The following is a 24,084-nucleotide window of genomic DNA, read 5'->3' on the forward strand; positions in this document are numbered from 1 at the left end:
AATACCATCCAGCAGCTGTCAGTCACGCTGGTGGAGTGACAGAATGCCCTACTGCAAGAACTCCTTACCAAACTTGTGGCCAGCATAGGAGCATGTTGCAGAGCGTTAATTGCCATCCATGGCAATCGCACACCCTATTAAGAGCCATGTCCTATCTTTTGTATTGTTCAGGGTTCCACCATAAATCATGGTGCCTTCAGTGTAATTATTGTCTTTGAATGTAAGTGTTATTTTTGTTCATATCATTACATATTTATAAAAAGTAGCAGGTCTTTCTATGTTTGGTTCAGATTTCATCGAGGTATGTTACTTGGCTGAGACACATCATGCAAAAATTCCTTTTGTCATTTTGTTTTGCACACCAGCTTATAGTGAAATACAGACAAACCTTGCCAGCAACTATATGAATCATTAATTTACAACTGCCACCAAGGTAAAGTCTTAGTTTCGATGTGTGTTGAAAATCTACATCAAGTTTCTATCTTCATTCATATACAAGATATATCCTCATGAAATCAGATGGATGTTTTTGAAACACCCTCTATATCTAATCTGTGTATAAGACAATCACATTGATAAAAATGAACTGATTAACTTCTGTGACTAGTGATAAACTACTCAGCAATCTTACATCCTAAATTAGCATCTGGGAAGGTTCTGTCTTCACTACGCGTATCACTCTCTGAAAATCTATACAGCTAGGTAATTGTGCCCTTTTCACCTTCATATTCTTTCTACTGTTTTCACAATCACAGCGACTTTTTGGAAACAGTGATAGCGATATGCACACACATAGACGGCAGTAGTATCATGTACACAAGGTGTAAAAAAGCAGTGGATTGGAGTAGCTTTCATGTGTACTGAAGTGATTCTTATGAAAAGGTTTGTGATGTGATTATGGCTGCACCACAGGAATTAACAGACTTACTGTGAAATGGTGGTTGGGACTAGACATATGGGACATTGCATTTCCGAAATTGTTAGAGAATTCAAAATTCCATGATCCACAGGGTCAAGAGTGGGCTGAGAAAAACACATTTCAGGCATTACTTCTTACCACAGGCAAAGCAGTAGCTGACAGCTTTAACTTAATGACAGAGCAATGGTGTTTATGAACAGTTGTAAATGCTAACAGACAAGCAACACTGCATGAAATAACCACAGAAATCAATGTGGGATGTATGATGAACGTATCCATTAAGACAGTGTGGTGAAATTCAGGCTATGGCAGCAGATAAGTGACGCGAATGCCTTTACTAACAGCACGACATTGCCTGGAGTGACCCTCCTGGGCCCACGACTGTACTAGTTGGTCCCTACGCAATTGGAAAACCATGGCCTGGTCAGACGAGTCCTGATTTCAGTTGGTAAGAGCTGATGGTAGCATTCAAGTGTGGTGCAGACCCCATGAAGCCATGGACCGAGTTGTGAACAAGACACTGTGCAAGCTAGTGGTGACTCCATAATGGTGTGGGCTCTGTTTACATGGAATTAATGGCATCCTCTGTATGTTCGACTACTTGCAGTCATTCATGACTGTCTTGTTTGCAAACAATGAGGGAATTTTTATGGATGACAATGTGCCATGTAATCGGGCCGCAACTGTTCGAGTATGGTTTGAAGAACATTCTGGATAGTTCAAGCAAATGGTTTGGCCACCCAGAACAACAAAAATCACATAAAACATTTATGGGACATAATCGAGAGATCAGTTCATGCACAAAATCCTGCACCGCTAACATTTTCATTATTATGGGCAGATATAGAGGCAACATGGCTCAATATTTCTACAGGGGACTGAACGGCTAGTTGGGTCCATGCCACATCGAAGTGCAGCACTGTGCTGAGCAAAAGGAGGTCCATCACCATATTAGGAAGTATCCCATGACTTGTGGCCTTAGTGTCAAGCTTCCAGTAAAAGGAGGGGGGTTATGGTCATACAGCCTGTTGACAGAGTGAGTGCTGTGTATCTGAACACTGGTAATTATCAGTTTTTGGCTTAGGAACCACATATTTGCCATAAGGGGCAGGTGATTGTGCTTAAGCCACCATGCTGTAAGCTATTTTTGACAACAATAAATAGTCACAAAAATTTGTCTGAATATTCTAAATTGAAGTGGCAGTGTTAATTGTGCCTTTAGAATGCAGTACAATGGCATGATACCACTGGTGAAGAACACAGCTTATGCTAAAGTCAGTGATATCACATCACATGTTTCATCCCTGCCTCTGGAATCTGTTTCTAGGGCATTTATTCATATGCACAGCCACTGACTAACTGATATGGTAATCTGAAAATTGTAAGATTGTAGTATGGAAGTCTACACAGCACATCTGTGGATAAATTACTTGAGAGAAACAAGTGTAAGGCCTTCTACTGTCATGCTTAACATATTCAGTCACTATCAGAAATGGAGCTGAAATGGAGAAATTTCTGTATTATGATTTTTACAATTTCAGAAAGAGTTTGGATGAGAATCAGACAACTGAATATTTGTATTTGGTCATCTGTGTTGTTCTGCATTCATGGCCACAGACTCATGACAAAGGCACGTGCAAAGACTGGCAGTTAACCCTTGACATAATCAAATACAATGTCATGTAAATAAACAAGTAGAATGATTTGATGATGTTGCGTAACAACATTCCCTGTACAAACACTGGACTGAAATATAACTAACAAATAATTAAGTATTCAGTCGCAGTAATTTAATATGGTATGGCCCGTAAACCTAGTTGTGGAAAAAGTAGACAAATTTTCAGCAGCAAAATAATGAAATGTAATTCACCCACAAAGTCATTCTTGCCTGGAGTTATCAGGCATCAACCTGGAAACCTTAGCAAGTTGGCTTAACAATAGATGATGATTCAAAGAAGAGCTGCATGGTCTGTTTCATCAACAAGATGGTATCACAGAAATGCTCACTCTCTAATGAAAGATGCTAAGAAAATAGCCTTTGGATCATTAAAAAGCTTACACTTCAAATTCTCAGTATGCACAATGAAAGACCAGTCAAGAAATGGTATCTCCCACATACATCTTAACTTGTCACCCACAGGATATATTAAGTGCAGCTGATGATATGGTTGTCTGGCTGTATGCTGTGTGGTGCAGCTAAAGAGTCTGCTTACAAATATTGTAAATTTGCACTTTCATGGAATTAAAGGAAAAAAAATAAAGTTGTCCTCAACTCAAAGATCATTTGAACACATCAACACCTAACATTTTTCCACACACAAAAATCCAAGTGAATTGTAATAATACTGGTTATTTAGGCAAGGGGCATTTCAAATCATACCTGAATCTCTCCTGTCCAGCTGTGTCCCAGAGTTGAAGTTTTATTCTGGTGCCATCTTTCACTTCTATGAGACGAGCAAAAAAGTCAACACCCACAGTCGGATCTGAAAGCTGAAATGTCAATACAAACAAGTTAATTTCTGTAAGTGCATTAAGTAATGTTTCAAACAATTGAAAAATCACTATCTCCAGGTTAGCTGAAAATAATGGTAAATGGAAGAAAACAGGTACACTTCACAGCACAAAGTAATGGCAGAAGCTGAAATTTGAATTGCCTAGTAAGTTACACAAGAGCCTATCACATTCTACACAGTAACATTCATAAAGGTAAAGAATGTGTGTAACTGAATCTGAGGGAATTATGGTTTATTAACATTCATATGTGGATATTGCAGACTAATCCTGTTGGAAATAGATGACTGACTCAGGATAATGGTTTCAATGATGGAACAACATTACCTATAATATGAGCATTCTGGGCAGCATCCCAAATCAATGGGAAAGAATTCAGCTCCAAACTCTGATATATTTGGCATTAATACACACCACGGAAATTATACACTCTTATGGGACTGTTACTCTCTGCAGAAAAAAGATTGATTGGAAAATATTACAAAAGATATTTTCTGAAACAAACACTTAGTTGGTCATGTAAATGATAATCGCCTGAATTTCCACTAATTGGCTGCACATTTGCTTTGCAGACCAACCTGCCAAAGCCAATGCCAAACTGTATCAACTGATCTTGGAAGAGCAGTAGTATATTTCAACCAGACTGTGTTTAAAAACAATTTGCTGTTATGTGCACACAGTTTCAGGATAATGAACTGGTGGTGTTCACATCAAATTCTAGTTTCTACATATCTGCTGGATTTTTTTCCAGTATTGTGATATGGTTTTATCCATCATTCTACAGTGTGCTCAGCGATGCCATCAAATTCTCTTCCTCCACAAGAGCAGTTTTACAGACACTGACAGCCTCATGACATAGCTCATGAATAAAGCAGGTGGACTCAAAGCATGGTGGTTCAGGTATCTGACCTAGAATTGTGTACTGCCATTAGCTATTACAAAACAGAAAGTGTAATGACAGAAGTAAATTGCCATGTCTGGCCACATGTCAGTGCAGCAGAATACTGCACCACACATACAGAATGTTTAAGATGATAAATTACACAAAAATGGCATTCCCTATGGGTGAGCTGATCCTACAAGGAAGTTCAACAGTTTAATCTCTGCATGTCTCCCTACATGGTTTAGCCAACTAGGCCTTATAGGACTTAATTTTTTAAACAACTAAGGTCAACAGTCATCACACTGGACCACTTTACTACTTTCAATGAGGGAGTGGTTGCAGTCATCAGAGCAATTACTTACAAACCAGGACATCGTGGGTTCAAGTCGCTGCTCTTATGTCTTTTTTTTAAATTATTTTTCACGTCGGTACTTAGAAGTACATTTGTACCCCAGTTTTCCTATTGAGAAAGGGCACCTACAGTTTAACACAGAGTCTGAAACATGTCATTCCTAGTGTATCTTCACATCATTTAATGGATATTTAGAAGTCTCTGATAAAACTGAAGGCTAACTTTACTTTGTGCAATAATAAATAATATAGGTAAAAATAGTACAATACACGAGTCTAGATAACCATAATGCTTATTGTCCTGTATGATCATTAAAGTAGTCTCCAAGCATTAATAAATTAATTACACAGAGACTTGTTTTCATGAATATAATTAAGATTCATTTCCTGGCAACTATTAGCAAAAGTGAATGAGCCAAAGTGTTTTTATTCAATTTAAATGGTGCAGAAGATAGTGTTTTGAATGCTATGACTTTTAGGCCTATCACCCATTACACTGTTAAGATTAAATTCAGGAAGACACTCCATAAATGATAAAAAAGATAAGTAGTAGATGTATTATCTCTGGAACAGAAAGCCTAATGACTTAAGCATTTGTGCAAGCGTTTTGAGTGGCCCCTAACTGGTGGATTGTAAGGTGTAGCCTGCCCTAGTTAGAATTCAGTAATATAATCATAAAAAAGCCTTACTGGTGGTGGTGGCGGCAGTGCTGCGTAGACTGAATAAACAGCTTTTAATAATCCCCCCCCCCTTTCTGCTAGACTGCAACTGACTTAATTTCTGTATTACTCTTTTTCTTCTTCTTTTTGTAGAAGTCAGAGTCAACCCATACAAGTAGATTAACAACAAGTGTTGGCAATAGTTTTGTTATACTTGCCACAACAAGTGACCCTCACTGCTATTAATTTTCAACAGTAGTTGAGACCTTTTTTTTTAACTTTTTTATTTTAGACTGTAGAATGTCATGTTAAGTTTCAACGTTATCTTCTTTTCTACAAGAGACGCATAATACATGGGAAAAAAATTCCCTGTATTTCAATGGCATGCTGTTAATTTTAACAGTGTGTGTGAAAGCTTCTAGGCTGTGGTCCAAAACCTGTTGCAACTAATGTTGAAAATGAACAGCATATCATTGTAACACAGGGATTCCCCTCCCCCCCCCCCCACCCATATATATGGAATGTAAGAGAAAGGAGATACTTTTGAAACTTAACATGGACATTCTTGGCAAGGTTGTTAGGGTCCATATTAATGGTCTGGAAGGGTACCTATGGCTACTAACAGCTTATTGTATTTGCAGGAAAGCTTGTGTGGCTTCTTGGAATAGGTCTATAAAACAAATAGGCCACTTTTTTTAATAACATTTCAAGTAATGACTGCTCTCAAGTGTTTTAAAAATGGCATATTGCATTTAATTTGCACCATTGCTGTATTGGAGTGACTGTGTAATTTTCTGCCAGATTTTTGTGCTTTAAAGTGTACATTACAGTGGCAGTATTCCATGGAGTACAAGACACTCCCATCCATTCACAATCACAGAAATCCACCTACACAGTAGAAACCACTTAACACTAAAATCAAAGTCTTAGCCACTACCATCTGCACAGGACAACTGCATCTAACCATTCCATTAATTCTAACTGCTAAATTTCTTATACAAACCAGTTCATTAATAAAACATTCCTCATGTTAAAAGCACTGAAAATACGATTTTATTTCATATTTACCGACAGCATTAGGCAGGAAGGTTTTGTAGCAAACCAACTACTATCCAAAGGTAAAATAACACACTGTTCTCTGTAAATCTATGAGCACATTTGTGGGTCGTAAGACCTGCAACTGCCTTAAGCTCTTCACGGCCATTGCAGGTAAATTATATTTGACCGCTCTCATGTACTTAGCAGGGTGGTGGTGCAAGACCACGTGATATTTCACCAAGTTGACTTCTTGCCACTCAGAGTCCTGTGTAATGAGCAGATAAAAAGTGCAATGATTATACAAAGATATCCTGTCATGAGGACTACATTAGGATGGGAACAAGTTAGCTTGAGAAAATACCACACAATCTGTGTGATGCCACCCAGCTGGATGTCACAAAGCTGCAAGCACTAGAATACCAACACAAACTGACATGTAGCATGTAATTATTTTTGTCCATTTTAGCCCTGAATTGCTACAGTATACAATACACTATAAGTATTTATGGCCCCATCTCTTATCCATTTAGAACAATTTTAAACTTTCAACACTTAGTTTGTAACTAATAAAGGTCTGAAAATCTTTTTGTGTCAGTACATATTCATCTATACCGTGCAAACGACCATGATACGCACGGCACTGTACCAGTTATTAGGATTTCTTCTTGTTTCATTCACATATAGAGTGCGGAAAGAATGATTGATTGAATGGCTCCGTGCGTGCAGTAATTATTCTAATCTTATCCTCATGAGCCTTATGTGGGCGATACGTACAGGGTTTTAGCATATCCCTAGAGTGATCATGTTCCTGAAACTTTGTTAACAGACTTTCTGGGGATAGTTTACGTCTGTCTTGAAGAGTCTACCAGATCAGTTCCTTCAGTGTCTCTCGGACATTTTCCCCACAGATTAAACAAACCTGTGATCATTTGCACTGTCCCCCTCTGTATGTGTTCAATACCATCTGTTAATTCTATTTGGTATGTGTCCCACACACTCAAGCAATATTCTAGAACCAGTTGCAAGACTGATTTTTAAGCAGTCTTGTCAATTGATTGCACTTCCCCAGCATTGTACCAATAAACTGAAATCTACCACCTGCTTTACCCAAGACTGAACCTATGTGGTCATTCCATTTCAATATCTCTACAAAGTATTAAACCCAGGTATTTTGTATGAGTTTGCTGATTCCAACAGTGACTCACTGATATTATATTCATAGAATATTATGTTTTTTTCATTTTGTGAAGAGGAAAATTTTATGTTTCTGAACATTTACAACACATTGCCAATCTTTGCACCACTCTGAAAACTTATCAAAATATTTATGCAGCTTCACTCAGTATTTCATTATAGATACCTGCGTCAACTGCAAAAAAACCCAATTTTACTGTTAATATTGTCTACAAGGTCGTTAGTATACAACATGAACGGCAAGGGTCCCATCAGACTTCCTGGGGCACACCTAATGTTACTTCCACATATGACGATAACTCTCCATCCAAGGTTGATGGCGTGTCCTCCCTACCAAAAAGTCCTCAATCCAGTCACAGATTTCACTTCATATGATCATTCTTTTGACAATAAGCATAGGCGTGGTACTGAGTCAAATGCTTTTCAGAAATCAAGAAACAGAGTATCTACCTGGTTTCCTTGATCCAGTGATATTCACTAACATTCCTATTACCTGTTTAGTCCACAACTCCACCACGTGCACTGCAGCACATTTACATTAATGACTCTGCACAACCCATTAACTCCCATTTAATAAACTATGCAGTTGACACCTCAATTTTAGGGTTGAGTAGGAATAGTAGCAACCTCCTTGCACACACACACACACACACACACACACACACACACACACACACACACACACACACACACACACACAGAGAGGACTCTAACCTCCGGCGGTAGAGGCCGCGCCATCCTTGACATGACTCCTCAAACCGCTCGCCCACTCTGTGCGGCAGGCAGTTGTCACCACACTAACAAATAATGCACATAACATCCAGGCAACAAGCTGTAAATGTCTGGGTTTGTACACTGATGAAAATCTGGTGGATAAACCACATTAATTTCATACACACAAAAGTCAGCTGGTGCTTAAATCTCCTTTGCCAGCTCACAAAGATGTTCCTACCAAAACATTAAAAATAGTATGCTATGAAATGTATCACTACATGACTGAATTATTTGCACTGTACTGTTGATACAGATACTGAGAAAATATACATGGGATAATGAGATAGGCCACAGAGAATCCCATTGCGGAAAGAAAGAAAGAAAGAAAGAAAGAAAGAGAGAGAGAGAGAGAGAGAGAGAGAGAAATATTATCTTCACATCACTTACATTTTTTATGGACCAAAAAATAAATTATGAAGTGCAGTGATGTAAATGATCACAACACCAGGATAAATATGACTAACTCTAGCAAAGTACAAAATTGAAAGTGACAGATCAAAACCTATGCATCAATGTTTGTTAATGAACTGCCAAACTAAGAACATGTATGGGGAATTATTTTAACACAAAATTCAAATCTGTTCTGATGGAAAAATGTTTATATAAAGTCAATGAATATTAAGACGCAGCTTGTGATATGAACCAGTGGCACATCAGCTGTAAACTAAGAAATTATGAAAGATATAAGCTGCAACAATTTCAAAGTAGCATTTGCAAATTCTACCCTTTTGACACCTACATGCAAAGAAAAGGCAAATAAATAAATGTTTATGATGTCACATTTTAAACAGTTTGCATATCTGGCTGTTGCTGTTATTGCTCTTAAATCATTTGCTATTAAGCCCATTTAAGCAATTCATTTAAGAACACACTTTTGTGTTCCAATTACATTAAACTAGACATTGCACACTTTTCTCCACTGTTACGGTAAGATTCTAAAATGTAACATATTCCAAGCAGCACTGTTTAATGTGAATCAGAACTGCAAGGATTGACAATTTTCGAAGTATTTGAAAAACTGAACAGAAATATTGTATTTTACAGTTTTGAAGTAAAGGTCATTAACAGATAGTTGGAGAATCATTGGAAGCAATCTGTTACGGCCTGTTAAAGGAAAAATGGCAGTATACAACAAATGTGATTTTAGGAAACTACAATAAAACAAAATTAGGACAGCTGGATCTTGACTTGTATCCATAGCTTTGCCACATAAATGTCTTGTCTTAATAGCAACACCATCCACAATGAGAAAATTTAATACGTTAACTGACTCATGTCTGCTATGTGTACTTGATAAAACTAGCCTTCATGAAATAGTGAAATGACTACAGTTAAGTCAAATTTATTAAATCTAAAAAAACAGGTGTAACATAACTTTAATAAAATGCACAACTCAAATCATCGAAAGACAACTTGTGGAGTGGACAGCTCATGATATACGTATAATACATGCTGCTGAAGTAAAAGACATTTTTAACATCCTCCTGCAAATTTACTGTTATACCAAATGTGTACAAAGACAAAAGTTTGTTGGCATTGACAGTTCTCATTTTGTTAACCAGGTAGGAAAATACAGAAAAAAATAATATTTGTTATGTTTAACTCGCCTTTTCACGTAACTACCTGCAGAAAATATAAAAATGTCGTTGCATTCAATAAGTATGATCTGAATAGAGCATCTGACATGGCAATGAAAGAAAGTGCACACCCCACCACAAAAATAAACGTGTTAGATATTCGTATAAATGTCTCCCACAAGTAAACACCGACACCGATGAAAAATATTAAAAGGTTTAAACAATCCAGCAGGGAAATGACAAAGAAGAATATGGAACAATTACTTCAGACAACTACTTTCCGAGTGAACCATATTTCAACAGCATAATAAAAACGCAACAATGTCATTTCTATGGATAAAGTACACACACAATTTGGTGATATAAAATCTTTTACGCTTCAGATCAACAAACAATTACAGTACATGGAGGTTTAGAAAAGAGCTGTATCCTGCCTCTTCCGATCTTACGCCAAACAATCTAGCTACTCCCACGCGCGTACGCCATACGTTTAAAACATTCGAAACGTTCCACAACACTTCTTAAAATGTAATGAAAAGTTCACTTACCTCAGCGAATTTTCCGTCCGTGAAATACTTCAACAATGAACTTTTACCAACTGTACTGTCGCCGATTAATATCAAACGAAACTGGTAGTCGAAAATTGGTTCAACCATTTTCATATGTTTTAATCTGTTAGTGTGGTAGTAACTCTTATTATACACATCGTCAACACACTCAGAACTACTCTCTCGACACAACCTTTAACCCTAAACACAGATAGATTTGTTTTCTTTTACTATCATTACTACATCCTTGGTATATCAGCTGAGTGTGACACAATACGCCACCTTTGACTGGACTTTAATTGCCAACCTAACGTCCTACCACAACAATATTTCGGAAAATCCGTAATGAGTGTAGTAAAGCATAGCGAAATTTCATATATTCCTGAATCTCATAGATATCATAATATCATATTGTTTTACGTGTGTGTCTGGTCTTCGGTGCAAATGCATCGAAGTGACGGAGGTAAGAAGATTAGAATATTTGCGTGTGTGAGACAATACCTCAGTAGAAATTTTTTCCTCTTGACAACAATGGATAATTTTGTAAGCGTATATATGATTGATTGATTGCATTTCCCACTGACCATGCAAGTAATGACCCTTAAAGTAATTCTTTTAAGAGTTTTTTGTTGGACAAATTAGTGCACGGTGGTGTTTGAAATTTGCTTTACACGTTACTTTTATGGTTTTATTAACAATTTCTTTACCACAAAACCCAACAGATACAATCTAGAATCAGACAGATCTGTGTAAGAACAAAGTAAGAAATTATTTGGATTGGAATTTGTCTTGCTCTCGGTTGAAATGTATAAAAAAGCGATCGTTTATATCCGTCTGTCTTTACATTACTTTGAATTTTTAGAATTCCTTCCGTTTATAAACAGTAGAAACAAAATTAATCATTTATTACAGAATGCTACCACTTCTCAGTTCTTACAATCTTACCTCAGTTTTCACACACGTCTGAAAGACTTTCAGTCACATTTTCTGCAAGCCACTATTCATTTCTCTTTTAAAGATCTTCCTCGCGCTTCAGTCTTCTCTCGTTTGAGTCCTTATTTGAGGTAGTTTATTCACTTAAACTTATCAGCAGACTGGAGAAAATTCTTGGAATCACACCTTCATGCAGATTTAGTCAAGCTGCTGGTTATCTGTTCTCAATTTCTTTCAAATATTTAAATGTATCGTGTCTGCTTCAAAAGACGGTACTTCACACAGACATCACAAGAACCGCTGGCTACGAGGTTGTCAGTCGTTTCGCGTATTTAGTTCTCTCGTCACTGATACTGGTGATTGCGAGCCTGAGATCCTTAGGCGCATTTTGATTGGGAGGAAATCTGCAGCAGAACTTGCTTGCATCTGGAAGGAAGCGAGAGTATCATTGCCAAGACAGTTCACCATCATCCGATCTCTTATCTTCCATATCGCGACGTATGAAGCAGAGACGTGAACGATGAAGACAGCAGACTGTAGCAGGATTGATGCTCTGGAAATGTGGTGCTCTAGAAGATCGCTCCGAATATCATGGACAGCACATTGAACTAAGGAATCTGTCCTGAAATAGCTCAGCATCAGAACATGACTGTCTTCTCTGTCAACCAGCAGTAGTTGAAATATTTTTTTCCACATTGCAAGAAGTCTAGAGACAATGGAAAGAACAATCTTAGAGGGAAAAGTCGGCAGCTGAAGACCTAGATATCTGTACCATTGAAGTGGACAGACCACATTAAGTCTCAGTCAATCCATTATGGCCTGGGGGACATCGGCTGGTACATATTTCTCGATTCAAAAAACTGTACCAACAGCCGTATGTCTTGGTTTATTTTATTTTATATCTCAAATGCATACAGTGATAAAATAAACCAAAACATACAGCTGTTGGTAAAGTTTTTTTGAATCAAGAAAAAGACCAGATTAAGAGCTTGACCAGGCTGGGCTTGCAACAAGCAGTCTGAGGCATGAAGGTATTGGGGGGGGGGGGGATCATGGGTCACACAAGGTCAAACACACTTTGTCACAGGTAGGAGAAGTAGGTATTTCTCAAGAACAAATCCAGACAACACTTTCTCCTGCCTAAAGAGTATTTTCTTAAGAAAATTCTGAAACAATCACTCAAGATAGATTGTAAGACACCAAATAACATGCATACTATATGTCAAGGGAACAGAGGACAAAGCAACAGGAGACATTTCACAGACCTAACAATCCCTCAAAACATGTGATCAATAAAAAAAATAAAACACTTTGAAGTTGGGCTCCAATTTTTGAACTGCAGAGTACTGTGTGTCCATGAGCACTAGTGTAGATGCACAGGAGTCCAACATGTAATATTGCCACTGTGTAAAACGACGGACTCTTATTGTAGGACTACATGAAAGGACAGAGGATCATGCATTTATATCAGAAAAGGAACAATTCAAATCAAGAATTACAATTCAAATGAGGACTGATCTTAATATAATAAGTGAAGACAAACACTTTGAAATATCAGCTATAATTAACAGAGCCTGATAACACCAGGAAATCAATCATTTTGTGTATCGATATCGCAGTGCTTGAGTGAACACATTTGTCAATAAATTAATGGAAGTTCTAGATAAAACATAAGTACAAAAGTCAACATAATTTTGTGGAGAGACAGAAACAAATATCATAAATGAAACTAGTAGCATCCTCAGAAATAGCCGTTAGTGTTTCGTCGTATATATGGCATTTGCTGAGGAACTTTGGCAGCTGTCGAAAATATATTGGAAATATACAAAGTAGATCCTAAATTGATACAGTTCCTAAACATAGTAATGAAAAATTGGAAAACCACACTTAATATCCAAACAAATTCAAATAATATCACATCACAGCCAATACAGATTAAGTGTGGAATATACCAAGGAGACTCATTAAGTCCTTTCTGGTTCTGCCTTGCTCTGAACCCACTATCCCACATACTAAAAAATAAAAAATTATGGATACAATATTACTTGAACGTACCAACACAAAATCACACATTTGCTATACATGGATGATCTAAAACTACTGGCAGCAACAAATCAACAACTCAACCAATTACTAAAGATAACAGAAGTATTCAGCAATGATATAAATATGGCGTTTGGAACAGACAAATGTAAGAAAAATAGCATTGTCAAGGGAAAACACACTAAACAAGAAGATTACATATTGGATAACCACAGCGACTGCATTGAAGCGATGGAAAAAACAGATGCCTATAAATATCTAGGATACAGACAAAAAATAGGAATAGATAATACAAATATTGAAGAAGAACTAAAAGAAAAATATAGACAAAGACTAACAAAAATACTGAAAACAGAATTGACAGCAAGAAACAAGACAAAAGCTATAAATACTTAGCTATACCAATATTGACCTACTCATTTGGAGTAGTGAAATGGAGTAACACAGACCTAGAAGCACTCAATACACTTACACGATCACAATGCCATAAATATAGAATACATCACATACATTCAGCAACAGAAAGATTCACATTAAGCAGAAACGAAGGAGGAAGAGGATTTATCGATATCAAAAACCTACATTATGGACAGGTAGACAATTTAAGAAAATTCTTTCTAGAACGAACAGAAACTAGCAAAATACACAAAGCAATCACTCATATAAATACATCGGCTGCATCTCTGCAATTTCATAACCACTTCTACAACCCTTTAGATCACATAACATCAACAGATACGAAGAAAGTAAATTGGAAAAATAAAACACTACATGGCAAGCACCCATATCATCTAACACAGCCACACATCGATCAAGATGCATCCAACACATGGCTAAGAAAAGGCAATATATACAGTGAGACGAAAGGATTCGTGATTGCAATACAGGATCAAACAATAAACACCAGATATTACAGCAAGCGTATTATTAAAGATCCCAATACCACAACAGATAAATGCACACATTGCAAACAACAAATAGAAACAGTAGATCACAAGCTGATGTACAATACTAGCAAATACAGAATACCCCAGAAGACATGACAATGTAGCAAAAATAATACAACAACTTGCCATATAACATAAACTAATAAAACAACATGTTTCCAGATACAAGTATGCACGACAAAATGTACTGGAGAATGATGAATACAAATTATACTGGAACAGAACCATTATAACAGATAAAACACCACCACATAACAAACCTGACATCATACTCACCAATAAAAAGAAGAAATCAACACAACTAATCGAAATATCCATACCCAATACAACAAATATACAGAAGATAACAGAAGAAAAAACTGAAAAATACATCCAACTGGCTGAGGAAGTCAAAGACATGTGGCATCAGTATAAAGTTGACATTATACCAATTATACTATCAACTACAGGAGTCAAAAGGCTCTGAGCACTATGGGACTTAACATCTGTGGTCATCAGTCCCCTAGAACTTAGAACTACTTAAACCTAACTAACCTAAGGACATCACACACATCCATGCTCGAGGCAGGATTCGAACCTGCGACCGTAGCAGTCGCGCGGTTTGACTGAGTGCCTAGAACCGCGAGACCACTGCGGCCGGCAACTACAGGAGTCATACCACACAATATCCACCAGTATATCAACGCAATACAGCTACATCCAAACGTATATATACAACTACAGAAATCCGTAATTAATGATACATGTTCAATTACCCGAAAGTTCCTAAATGCAATGTAACATATACCGTACGGTTAAAAGGAAGTCACGCTTGATCAAGGTCCGCGTCACTTTCCATTTTTAACCAGACATAACGTCCGAGACAGGAAAGAGAAATAATAATAATATTTCATATATTGAAATTCATGCTTTGTCAGAAAACTGAAGCAGCTCTGGAAAAAAGGGTCAAATGTTTTGTGAAATGATTTTTTCTAAATGTACGGAATAAAACGTTAGATAAAGATCTGACACACCTTTGAATGGTGCTGGAGATGATGTACAGCTTATGTGTCGATTAAGAATTTTAAGTTCAAAGTTTAGCTTAGAATCAGGGAAATTCTAGAATCTTGGAATTTTGAAGAGTACTAGAAGATATTTGTACTGTGGAATTTCAGTCAGCGGTCTCCTCGCGTCAATAACGTGTATTTCAAGTGCTGTACGTGATTTCGAGTCTAACTCAAGGGTGCTTCAAATGTTTCTCTAATGTGTTTTATTTCTTACTTTTAGGCAAATCGTTGTACAAAATATTTGACCGTATTTTTTCAAATTTTTTTCCTCAGCATACTTCAAAGATTTTATTCATTGAGACACCGAAGTTTGCCATTTGCAGAATACGTAAGCCTTCAGTGTAACTCATCAACTAAGCTTTTTCCTTCTCCTCCCCACTTGTCTGGTAGAGACGCATGGCAAGCGTTCATCAGCAGTTGCCCTCTCAGTATCTTTCCAAAGTCGCTAGCGAACAGTTGTGTACTTAAAGTAGTCCGGGAGTCAAAGCACACAACATCTTTATTCCATTTCGTGACGTCCAAAAGACACCAAGTCAAATTAGTACCGATATGTTGATGTTAACTGTGATTTGGTCGTTTTGCCATTGAAATATACTTTTATCACTATGATATACTTTTTACTGCTATTCCTCGACGGTAATGTAACTTTTTGGCTATCATTTTTTACTAGGTTCCGGGGGCTGGTTCACAGAGAGAAATCGATTAAATGAAGTCCCACTGTGCACTTTGAAGCCATAGAACTATCGGAGAAGACAAAGATATCTAATCGAGTTCCAGCTGCTGATCAGTTGTAATTTGTCACGAAGAGTATCTCACAGATACTCCACCGATGAGTAGAACCTTCCATGAGAAATTTGCCACTCATTTTTTTTAAAACTAGTTCTTTCACTGCTGCACGTTACAGATTTGCCCAATATTCTATAAATTTTCCGAATACTAAAGCGATAACCATGTAGTTTCATTTGATGAAAATGTTTTGTTCGCGAAATCGTTACTCTTACTGTTCTTTATCTGTGAAAAGAAATCGTCTCCACGCTTCTGTTACTGCAATTCAGTTTTCCTCTGTTGCCCTTTACCACAGTTTCCTGTATTTCGGCTTTCCTTCAAACTGTTATGGAGGAAATGCTGGTTACTGATACATTTGCAACTTAATTCCAGTTAAATGGTGGTGTTCCTTAGTACTTAAGAGCTGCACTGTGTACTATCCTTCTCGCGGCTTTTATTGCTATTTCGCAGGAGATCGTTTGCGTTATTTTTCGATAATCATGTTGTAATATGGAACACCGCGAATCCGTTTAGGCAATTCTGATTTACCCCTGAGGCGCCAATTTATTGACATTAACAGCTCTCTACCCATGGAGATATTTCCTCATTTGTTTCTTAACCGGGTGATCCACATTTTCTTTAATATTCAACAGCCCTAACTTTCGCACCAGTGACAATGGCTCATTATCATAGCCGTGAGAGTTGGTCTGTGAAGTGTCATTCTCTTGCTGCTTGTGTAACTTTAACCACTACCCACGCCTTAAGGCAGCTGTAATATACGGAATGGATATACAGGGTGTAAAGAGGACTACGTATGCAAAATTTTATAGTGTTTATCTCCTCGGAACACTTTGACAGATGCCACAGGTCCACGGTTCCCGCGCTAGAAGTCACTAGTGATGTTCGGGAACGGTGTTGAAGTTGCCGTGTCATGAATTTTGTTTTAGAGATGTTACTGAATATATACGTTAACATTAATGTTAACTTGCGTGCTAATTATTACCTAACACGACCTGATTGGGCTGTATCTCCTGCCTAGCATGTTCGGCGGGGTAAATTACCGCATCTTTCTACGTGAAGTACTACCGGAATGTTTGATAACGTGCCGCTATTAATCAGACAATTACGATTTCACCATGGCGGGGCTCCACCACCCTTACCGTTGATATCAGAACATTACGACAATGTCTTCCCCAAATGTTTCATTTGGGAGGACTGAGCCATTACCGTGGCCAACATGTTCTGCCAAAATCAATCCTATGGATTTCTTTATGTGGAGGACATTAAGTGTGTGCACGAGAGACAGATAGCCACTCCAGAAGAGCTGATAGCCAGTGTGGCTGAAGCTGCAGCCATTGTTCGTGAAATACCTGTTTGAGTGTGTGAGAGGACATTCATCAAGCAGATTCGTCTGCAATGAGTAGCTGCAGTGTTACTTTGTGGTGATGTATTAGACACGTCCCGCCTCTGGGGCAATGCCAGGTGAAGATTTGATTACAGAATTTGTAAGTAGGCTGTTTAGGTTCTTATATTGGTAACGCCACGTAGCGCTCTGTATGAAAATCACTGGCTGTGCTGTGTGCAGTCTGTGGCTAGTTTGCATTGTTGTCTGCCATTGTAGTGTTGGGCAGCGGCAGCTGGATGTTAACAGCGCGTAGCGTTGCGCAGTTAGAGGTGAGCCGCCAGCAGTGGTGGATGTGGGGAGAGAAATGGAGTTTTGAAATTTGTAAGACTGGATGTCATGAACTGCTATGTATATTATGATTTTTCAACACTATTAAGGTAAATACATTGTTTGTTCTCTATTAAAATCTTTCATTTGCTAACTATGCCTATCAGTAGTTAGTGCCTTCCGTAGTTTGAATCTTTTATTTAGCTGGCAGTAGTGGCGCTCGCTGTATTGCAGTAGTTCGAGTAACGAAGATTTTTGTGAGGTAAGTGATTTGTGAAAGGTATAGGTTAATATTAGTCAGGGACATTCTTTTGTAGGGATTTTTGAAAGTCAGATTGCGTTGCGCTAAAAATATTGTGTCAGTAATTTTTCAAATGGGACGTCTCAAATTAAGTCAACTACATATTGTATTCTGTTAAACTAATAACGTGTCTACAGCATTAGAAATGCCCAAGTTTAAAAAGTAACATTTTTCCTTTTTGTTCCTTTCACCTCACTAACATGCTAAGGCAGCTGCAATTGCGACGGAATCCTGAAACACTGTATTGTTAAATAAACAACGGAAACAAGACAGATGATTAACTTATTTTAAAAAAGCCCGTCAACAATATGAAAATATCTGTGCAATTTCTTCATTTATGTTGTTCTAAACCCACACCAATTCTCATGTCACCAGATATTGATGCCCTTAAAAATTACATTATTACACTGAAACAACTATAGTTGTTTGTAAATAACGTTGGATAAAGTTTAGCATATTAACCACAGGTGTGAAATGAAGGTACAAAACTAACCAAGCTTATGATAATCTTATGTGGACCTTGTTTTACAAGACACAATCCTCTGACGTAGTGAAGCACACGATTCACACTTCGAAGTCTCAACAGCGTGATGTGTGCGATTAAGCGCCAGTCCAAGGCTTTGGCGGAGATTCTAGGACGTGAGACATGTTAGTTACATGCCAGTACATGGTCGACTAATAGTACCCACTTCACATGACCGATAACAGACCTTAGCTGTAGGATGAAATACAACGATGTCTGCAACACAGTTGTCTGCGGAGCTTACACACGCTTCCAGACTGTTTCCCGACATACAGGTTTAAGAGGCAATTGGCCCGTATGCCAGCCGTCCGTGAATGTGTATCCTAGTCATGCTAATATAGAAACCGGCCCGTTTGTTGAACATTGAGACTGGGTCATGAATATACTCTTTCCAGAATAATCCCTCTACAGCTAGCAGAATGATGTTTGTGGCACATTCCTCCTGAATGAAAGTTTTAATTCTTACAATCACAGCATTGTCTTTGAGAGATACCAGTGGATGGGGAGGCGGCATATGAGATGGACGTATAGAACTTCAGACCACTTTCAATGGTCAGAAGAACACTTAACAGCCAGAGATACAGACAGGCACTGCAGTCACGTATGTGTGGTCTTAGAGACGAAGTTGGCCCACAGTTCGTATTCAGGAACACTAATATTCGTTAAGACAATAACAGCAGTGGCTCCATACAGCAGCCACAGTATACAGCTAGTGCGAAGATTTTAATTTTCTGAGTTCTTTGCCTGCTTCTATGAGAAAGCAAACAGTTGATCTAAGTTCTTTAGTGCTTCTTAATGGCTTATTTCCGTCATGTGTGTATTCAGTACATCTAGGCCGATTATTCTCTGGGGTCAGTTGTAGTGAGAGTACTTGCTCGTTACTTTTCATATTTCGACTGATTTACTTGCATGTGCTTACGGCACCTAAGGCCGCCTGTAAAGATTACGCTGGATCTCAACAATCTTGGGCCGTAAGCCACTTTTAATGCCCAACAAACGCAAGCGTCAGATCTTCCGTCAGTTTAGATTATCTGAACAGATTAGTAAGGTTTATATCTTAATTCTCTCGCATGCTTTGTTTTATCTGATCGCGAAAAATGTCTAAGGATTGTGTTTGCATGTGGGTGCAGAAATAATTGGTAGTTGTCGATACAAATGTAAGATGCGTCCGCGACATTCGACATGCTTCAAACTGCTGCTACAGATTGTGACGTCGGGGAGGTGCTTGGTATTATGGCCGCGACTCCTCTGTAGGCCCGCTAAGCAATTCGTTTAGATGTAGTTCACCATAGGTTAACTTTTAGCTATGCAAAGGTTGCCTTTCCCTGCCGATTATAAAATGAAAATGTATAACTTAACGTAAGTGCAGAAGTGTTCAGGGCAAGATTTTTGATTTACTCGAATTTATTAATAGCAGAAACACGGTAGAAGTATTTAGAACAGAAATTTGTCAGAACCAGAAATAAGCAGCAGAAAAATCTTTAATTTCCAATGGAGTAACTATCAGAAAGGAACATGTGAAATAATATTGCTGAGGGTCTGCGTTAAAAATAAAAATAAGGACACGAAAATTTGTAGTCAACAACTCGCTGGCGATATCAGAGAGTGAATGGTTCAAATGGCTCTACGCACTATAGGACTTAACATCTGAGGTCATCAGTCCCCTACACGTAGAACTACTTAAACATAAGGACATCACACACATCCATGCCCGAGGCATAATTTGAACCTGTGACCGTAGCAGCAGCGCGGTTCCGAGCTGAAGCGCCTACATCTGCATCTACGTGATTACTCTGCTATTCACAATAAAGTGCCTGGCAGAGGGTTCAATGAACCACCTTCAAGCTGTCTCTCTACCGTTCCACTCTCGAACGGCGCGCGGGAAAAACGAGCACCTAAATTTTTCTGTGTGAGCCCTGATTTCTCTTATTTTATCGTGATAATCATTTCTCCCTATGTAGGTGGGTGCCAATAGAATGTTTTCGCAATCGGAGGACAAAACTGGTGATTGAAATTTCATGAGAAGATTCCGTCGCAACGATAAACCCCTTTGTTTTAATGATTGCTACTCCAATTCACGTATCATGTCTGTGACACTATCTCCCCTATTTCACGATAATACAAAACAGGCTGCCCTTCTTTGTACTTTTTCGATGTCATCCGTCAGTCCCACCTGTTGCGGATCCCACACCGCATAGCAATACTCCAGAATAGGGCGGACAAGCGTGGTGTAAGCAGTCTCTTTAGTAGACTTGTTGCACCTTCCAAGTGTTCTGCCAATGAATCGCAGTCTTTGGTTTGCACTACCCACAATATTATCTGTGTGATCGTTCCAATTTAGATTATCACAGCGGCCGGCTCAGAGAGTGAACAGAAGCTCCACGTGAAGAACGATATAATAAGAAATCCGTCATATACTTTTCCGTAAGTGATTTAGGAAAATTACAGGTAATCAAAATCTGAATGGCCTGATGGGACTTTGAACACCCCAAATGAGAATCTAAAGCTTTAATTACTGCACAACTTCGTTTGGTGATTCACGTGAACTGGCTGCTTCTATGCGACGTCTAAATCAGTAATAACTGATAGAACACCTCAGAACAATGTATTGGGGACAAAGTGCCCAATACATTGTATACACGGTCACACTATGATAGAGGGACTTCAATTTGCCAGCTGTAGACTAGGAAATACACTCCTGGAAATTGAAATAAGAACACCGTGAATTCATTGTCCCAGGAAGGGGAAACTTTTTTGACACATTCCTGGGGTCAGATACATCACATGATCACACTGACAGAACCACAGGCACATAGACACAGGCAACAGAGCATGCACAATGTCGGCACTAGTACAGTGTATATCCACCTTTCGCAGCAATGCAGGCTGCTATTCTCACATGGAGACGATCGTAGAGATGCTGGATGTAGTCCTGTGGAACGGCTTGCCATGCCATTTCCACCTGGCGCCTCAGTTGGACCAGCGTTCGTGCTGGACGTGCAGACCGCGTGAGACGACGCTTCATCCAGTCCCAAACATGCTCAATGGGGGACAGATCCGGAGATCTTGCTGGCCAGGGTAGTTGACTTACACCTTCTAGAGCACGTTGGGTGGCACGGGATACATGCGGACGTGCATTGTCCTGTTGGAACAGCAAGTTCCCTTGCCGGTCTAGGAATGGTAGAACGATGGGTTCGATGACGGTTTGGATGTACCGTGCACTATTCAGTGTCCCCTCGACGATCACCAGTGGTGTACGGCCAGTGTAGGAGATCGCTCCCCACACCATGATGCCGGGTGTTGGCCCTGTGTGCCTCGGTCGTATGCAGTCCTGATTGTGGCGCTCACCTGCACGGCGCCAAACACGCATACGACCATCATTGGCACCAAGGCAGAAGAGACTCTCATCGCTGAAGACGACACGTCTCCATTCGTCCCTCCATTCACGCCTGTCGCGACACCACTGGAGGCGGGCTGCACGATGTTGGGGCGTGAGCGGAAGACGGCCTAACGGTGTGCGGGACCGTAGCCCAGCTTCATGGAGACGGTTGCGAATGGTCCTCGCCGATACCCCAGGAGCAACAGTGTCCCTAATTTGCTGGGAAGTGGCGGTGCGGTCCCCTACGGCACTGCGTAGGATCCTACGGTCTTGGCGTGCATCCGTGCGTCGCTGCGGTCCGGTCCCAGGTCGACGGGCACGTGCACCTTCCGCCGACCACTGGCGACAACATCGATGTACTGTGGAGACCTCACGCCCCACGTGTTGAGCAATTCGGCGGTACGTCCACCCGGCCTCCCGCATGCCCACTATACGCCCTCGCTCAAAGTCCGTCAACTGCACATACGGTTCACGTCCACGCTGTCGCGGCATGCTACCAGTGTTAAAGACTGCGATGGAGCTCCGTATGCCACGGCAAACTGGCTGACACTGACGGCGGCGGTGCACAAATGCTGCGCAGCTAGCGCCATTCGACGGCCAACACCGCGGTTCCTGGTGTGTCCGCTGTGCCGTGCGTGTGATCATTGCTTGTACAGCCCTCTCGCAGTGTCCGGAGCAAGTATGGTGGGTCTGACACACCGGTGTCAAAGTGTTCTTTTTTCCATTTCCAGGAGTGTATTTGCTTCAGTAGTTACGAGAGATGATATCCGAGACGCTTTCATTTGATAGCGAAAAATATTAGATTTGAAGGTACCAAACATACTGGAATTTTTTACTGAGTCAACACAGCGAGGAAACAGAACACAAGGATCTTCAGCTCTAACGATCACTATAGTTGAAAGGGAAGTCAATAAATTAAGTATATATTTCAGCTGAACCAGTGCGACAAGAAAATGATTAGTCAACCCCAACAACAGGCAGCAAACATCTGAAAGTATCATATGCCACGTGATGTATAAGTTTGTGGCGTGGAAAATGAGATAAGGTGAAGTTCAACCATGGCTCAGTAACTATGTTAGACTGTTACTACGAAGGCTCAGAGAGCTTCGTGACATATTGTAAGGCAAATCGTTTATAACAAAAGACGAACGCAGCCAAAACCAGTTCAAAAAAAGCCACAAAATGTTTCATTCAGTTCGGAAATAAGATGCAGAGTTCTCAAAATGCCAGGTAAATTTTGGGTCTCTGTTAAATCAGTCAATTTATTAACGTTATCTAACATATTTTCTTTCATTATGATAGCGTCGAAATAAAAGACGATATATGAAGACTGAAGTACTAAATTCTCTCTGTACAAATTGTTTTACTGATAAAGGTTGCAACACAGTTTCTACTTTCCATCGTGGAACGGATGTGAACATGACAGATATAACAATTTCTCGTCCAGCATGTGGATCATCATAGTGACAATTCCCCAACTTTTGTAATAGCTTAGAAGAAAATCTCCGCACCAGCTGCACTTTTCTTTTTATTTAAAACCACGACCGGTTTCGTTCCCCAGTGACCCAGTGGTGTGTGTCAGGCGTGCTGAGAGGGCATACGACGACGGTTGATTGTCTCACTGTACCCTTTCGGCTCGATAAAAATAACAGTGCGGACATATTCTTTTAAACATAGTGTTAATACGGCACTGTACACAGTACGTTAGCTGTAAACAGCAATGACTATATGGCGTTACAAAACTGTCAGTCTTATCAACATCCCTGTTAAGTAATTTTGTCATTACCAGTTTTTTATTTAACGGTAGAAAAAGAGTGCGGACCTGCGAATATAAAATGTGACAGTGGTAAGAAGAAATCAAATCTTCATAAATTTACTTCTCTGGGAAAGAGCTAGAAATAATATGTTAAGTTGGCAGGTATATGTAAGGACTTCAGAATGTAGTCACATCTCGTCCCAAGCTAAGAGCATTGTGCAACAAGAGTGATGCATTTTCAGACGAGAACACACATTCCAGGTGT

At 39.3% G+C, this 24,084-nt stretch overlaps 1 protein-coding gene across 1 annotated transcript in view; it reads right to left on the minus strand.

Annotated features, from left to right (window-relative positions):
• Nucleotides 1–10,751, minus strand: part of LOC126249746 (ras-related protein Rab-39B) — a 36,731-nt gene extending 25,980 nt beyond the window's left edge. Inside the window, exons 1-2 of the mRNA XM_049951426.1 lie at nt 10,455–10,751; nt 3,300–3,409 (exon numbers count right to left, since the gene is read on the minus strand). Coding sequence (XP_049807383.1) covers nt 3,300–3,409; nt 10,455–10,568 — 224 coding nt within the window. The 5' untranslated portion in view covers nt 10,569–10,751. The remainder of the gene's footprint in view (nt 1–3,299; nt 3,410–10,454) is intronic.
• Between the last annotated feature and the right edge of the window lie 13,333 nt (nt 10,752–24,084).

Source organism: Schistocerca nitens, chromosome 3, assembly GCF_023898315.1.
Source record: "Schistocerca nitens isolate TAMUIC-IGC-003100 chromosome 3, iqSchNite1.1, whole genome shotgun sequence".
NCBI classification, from domain to species: Eukaryota; Metazoa; Arthropoda; class Insecta; order Orthoptera; family Acrididae; genus Schistocerca; species Schistocerca nitens.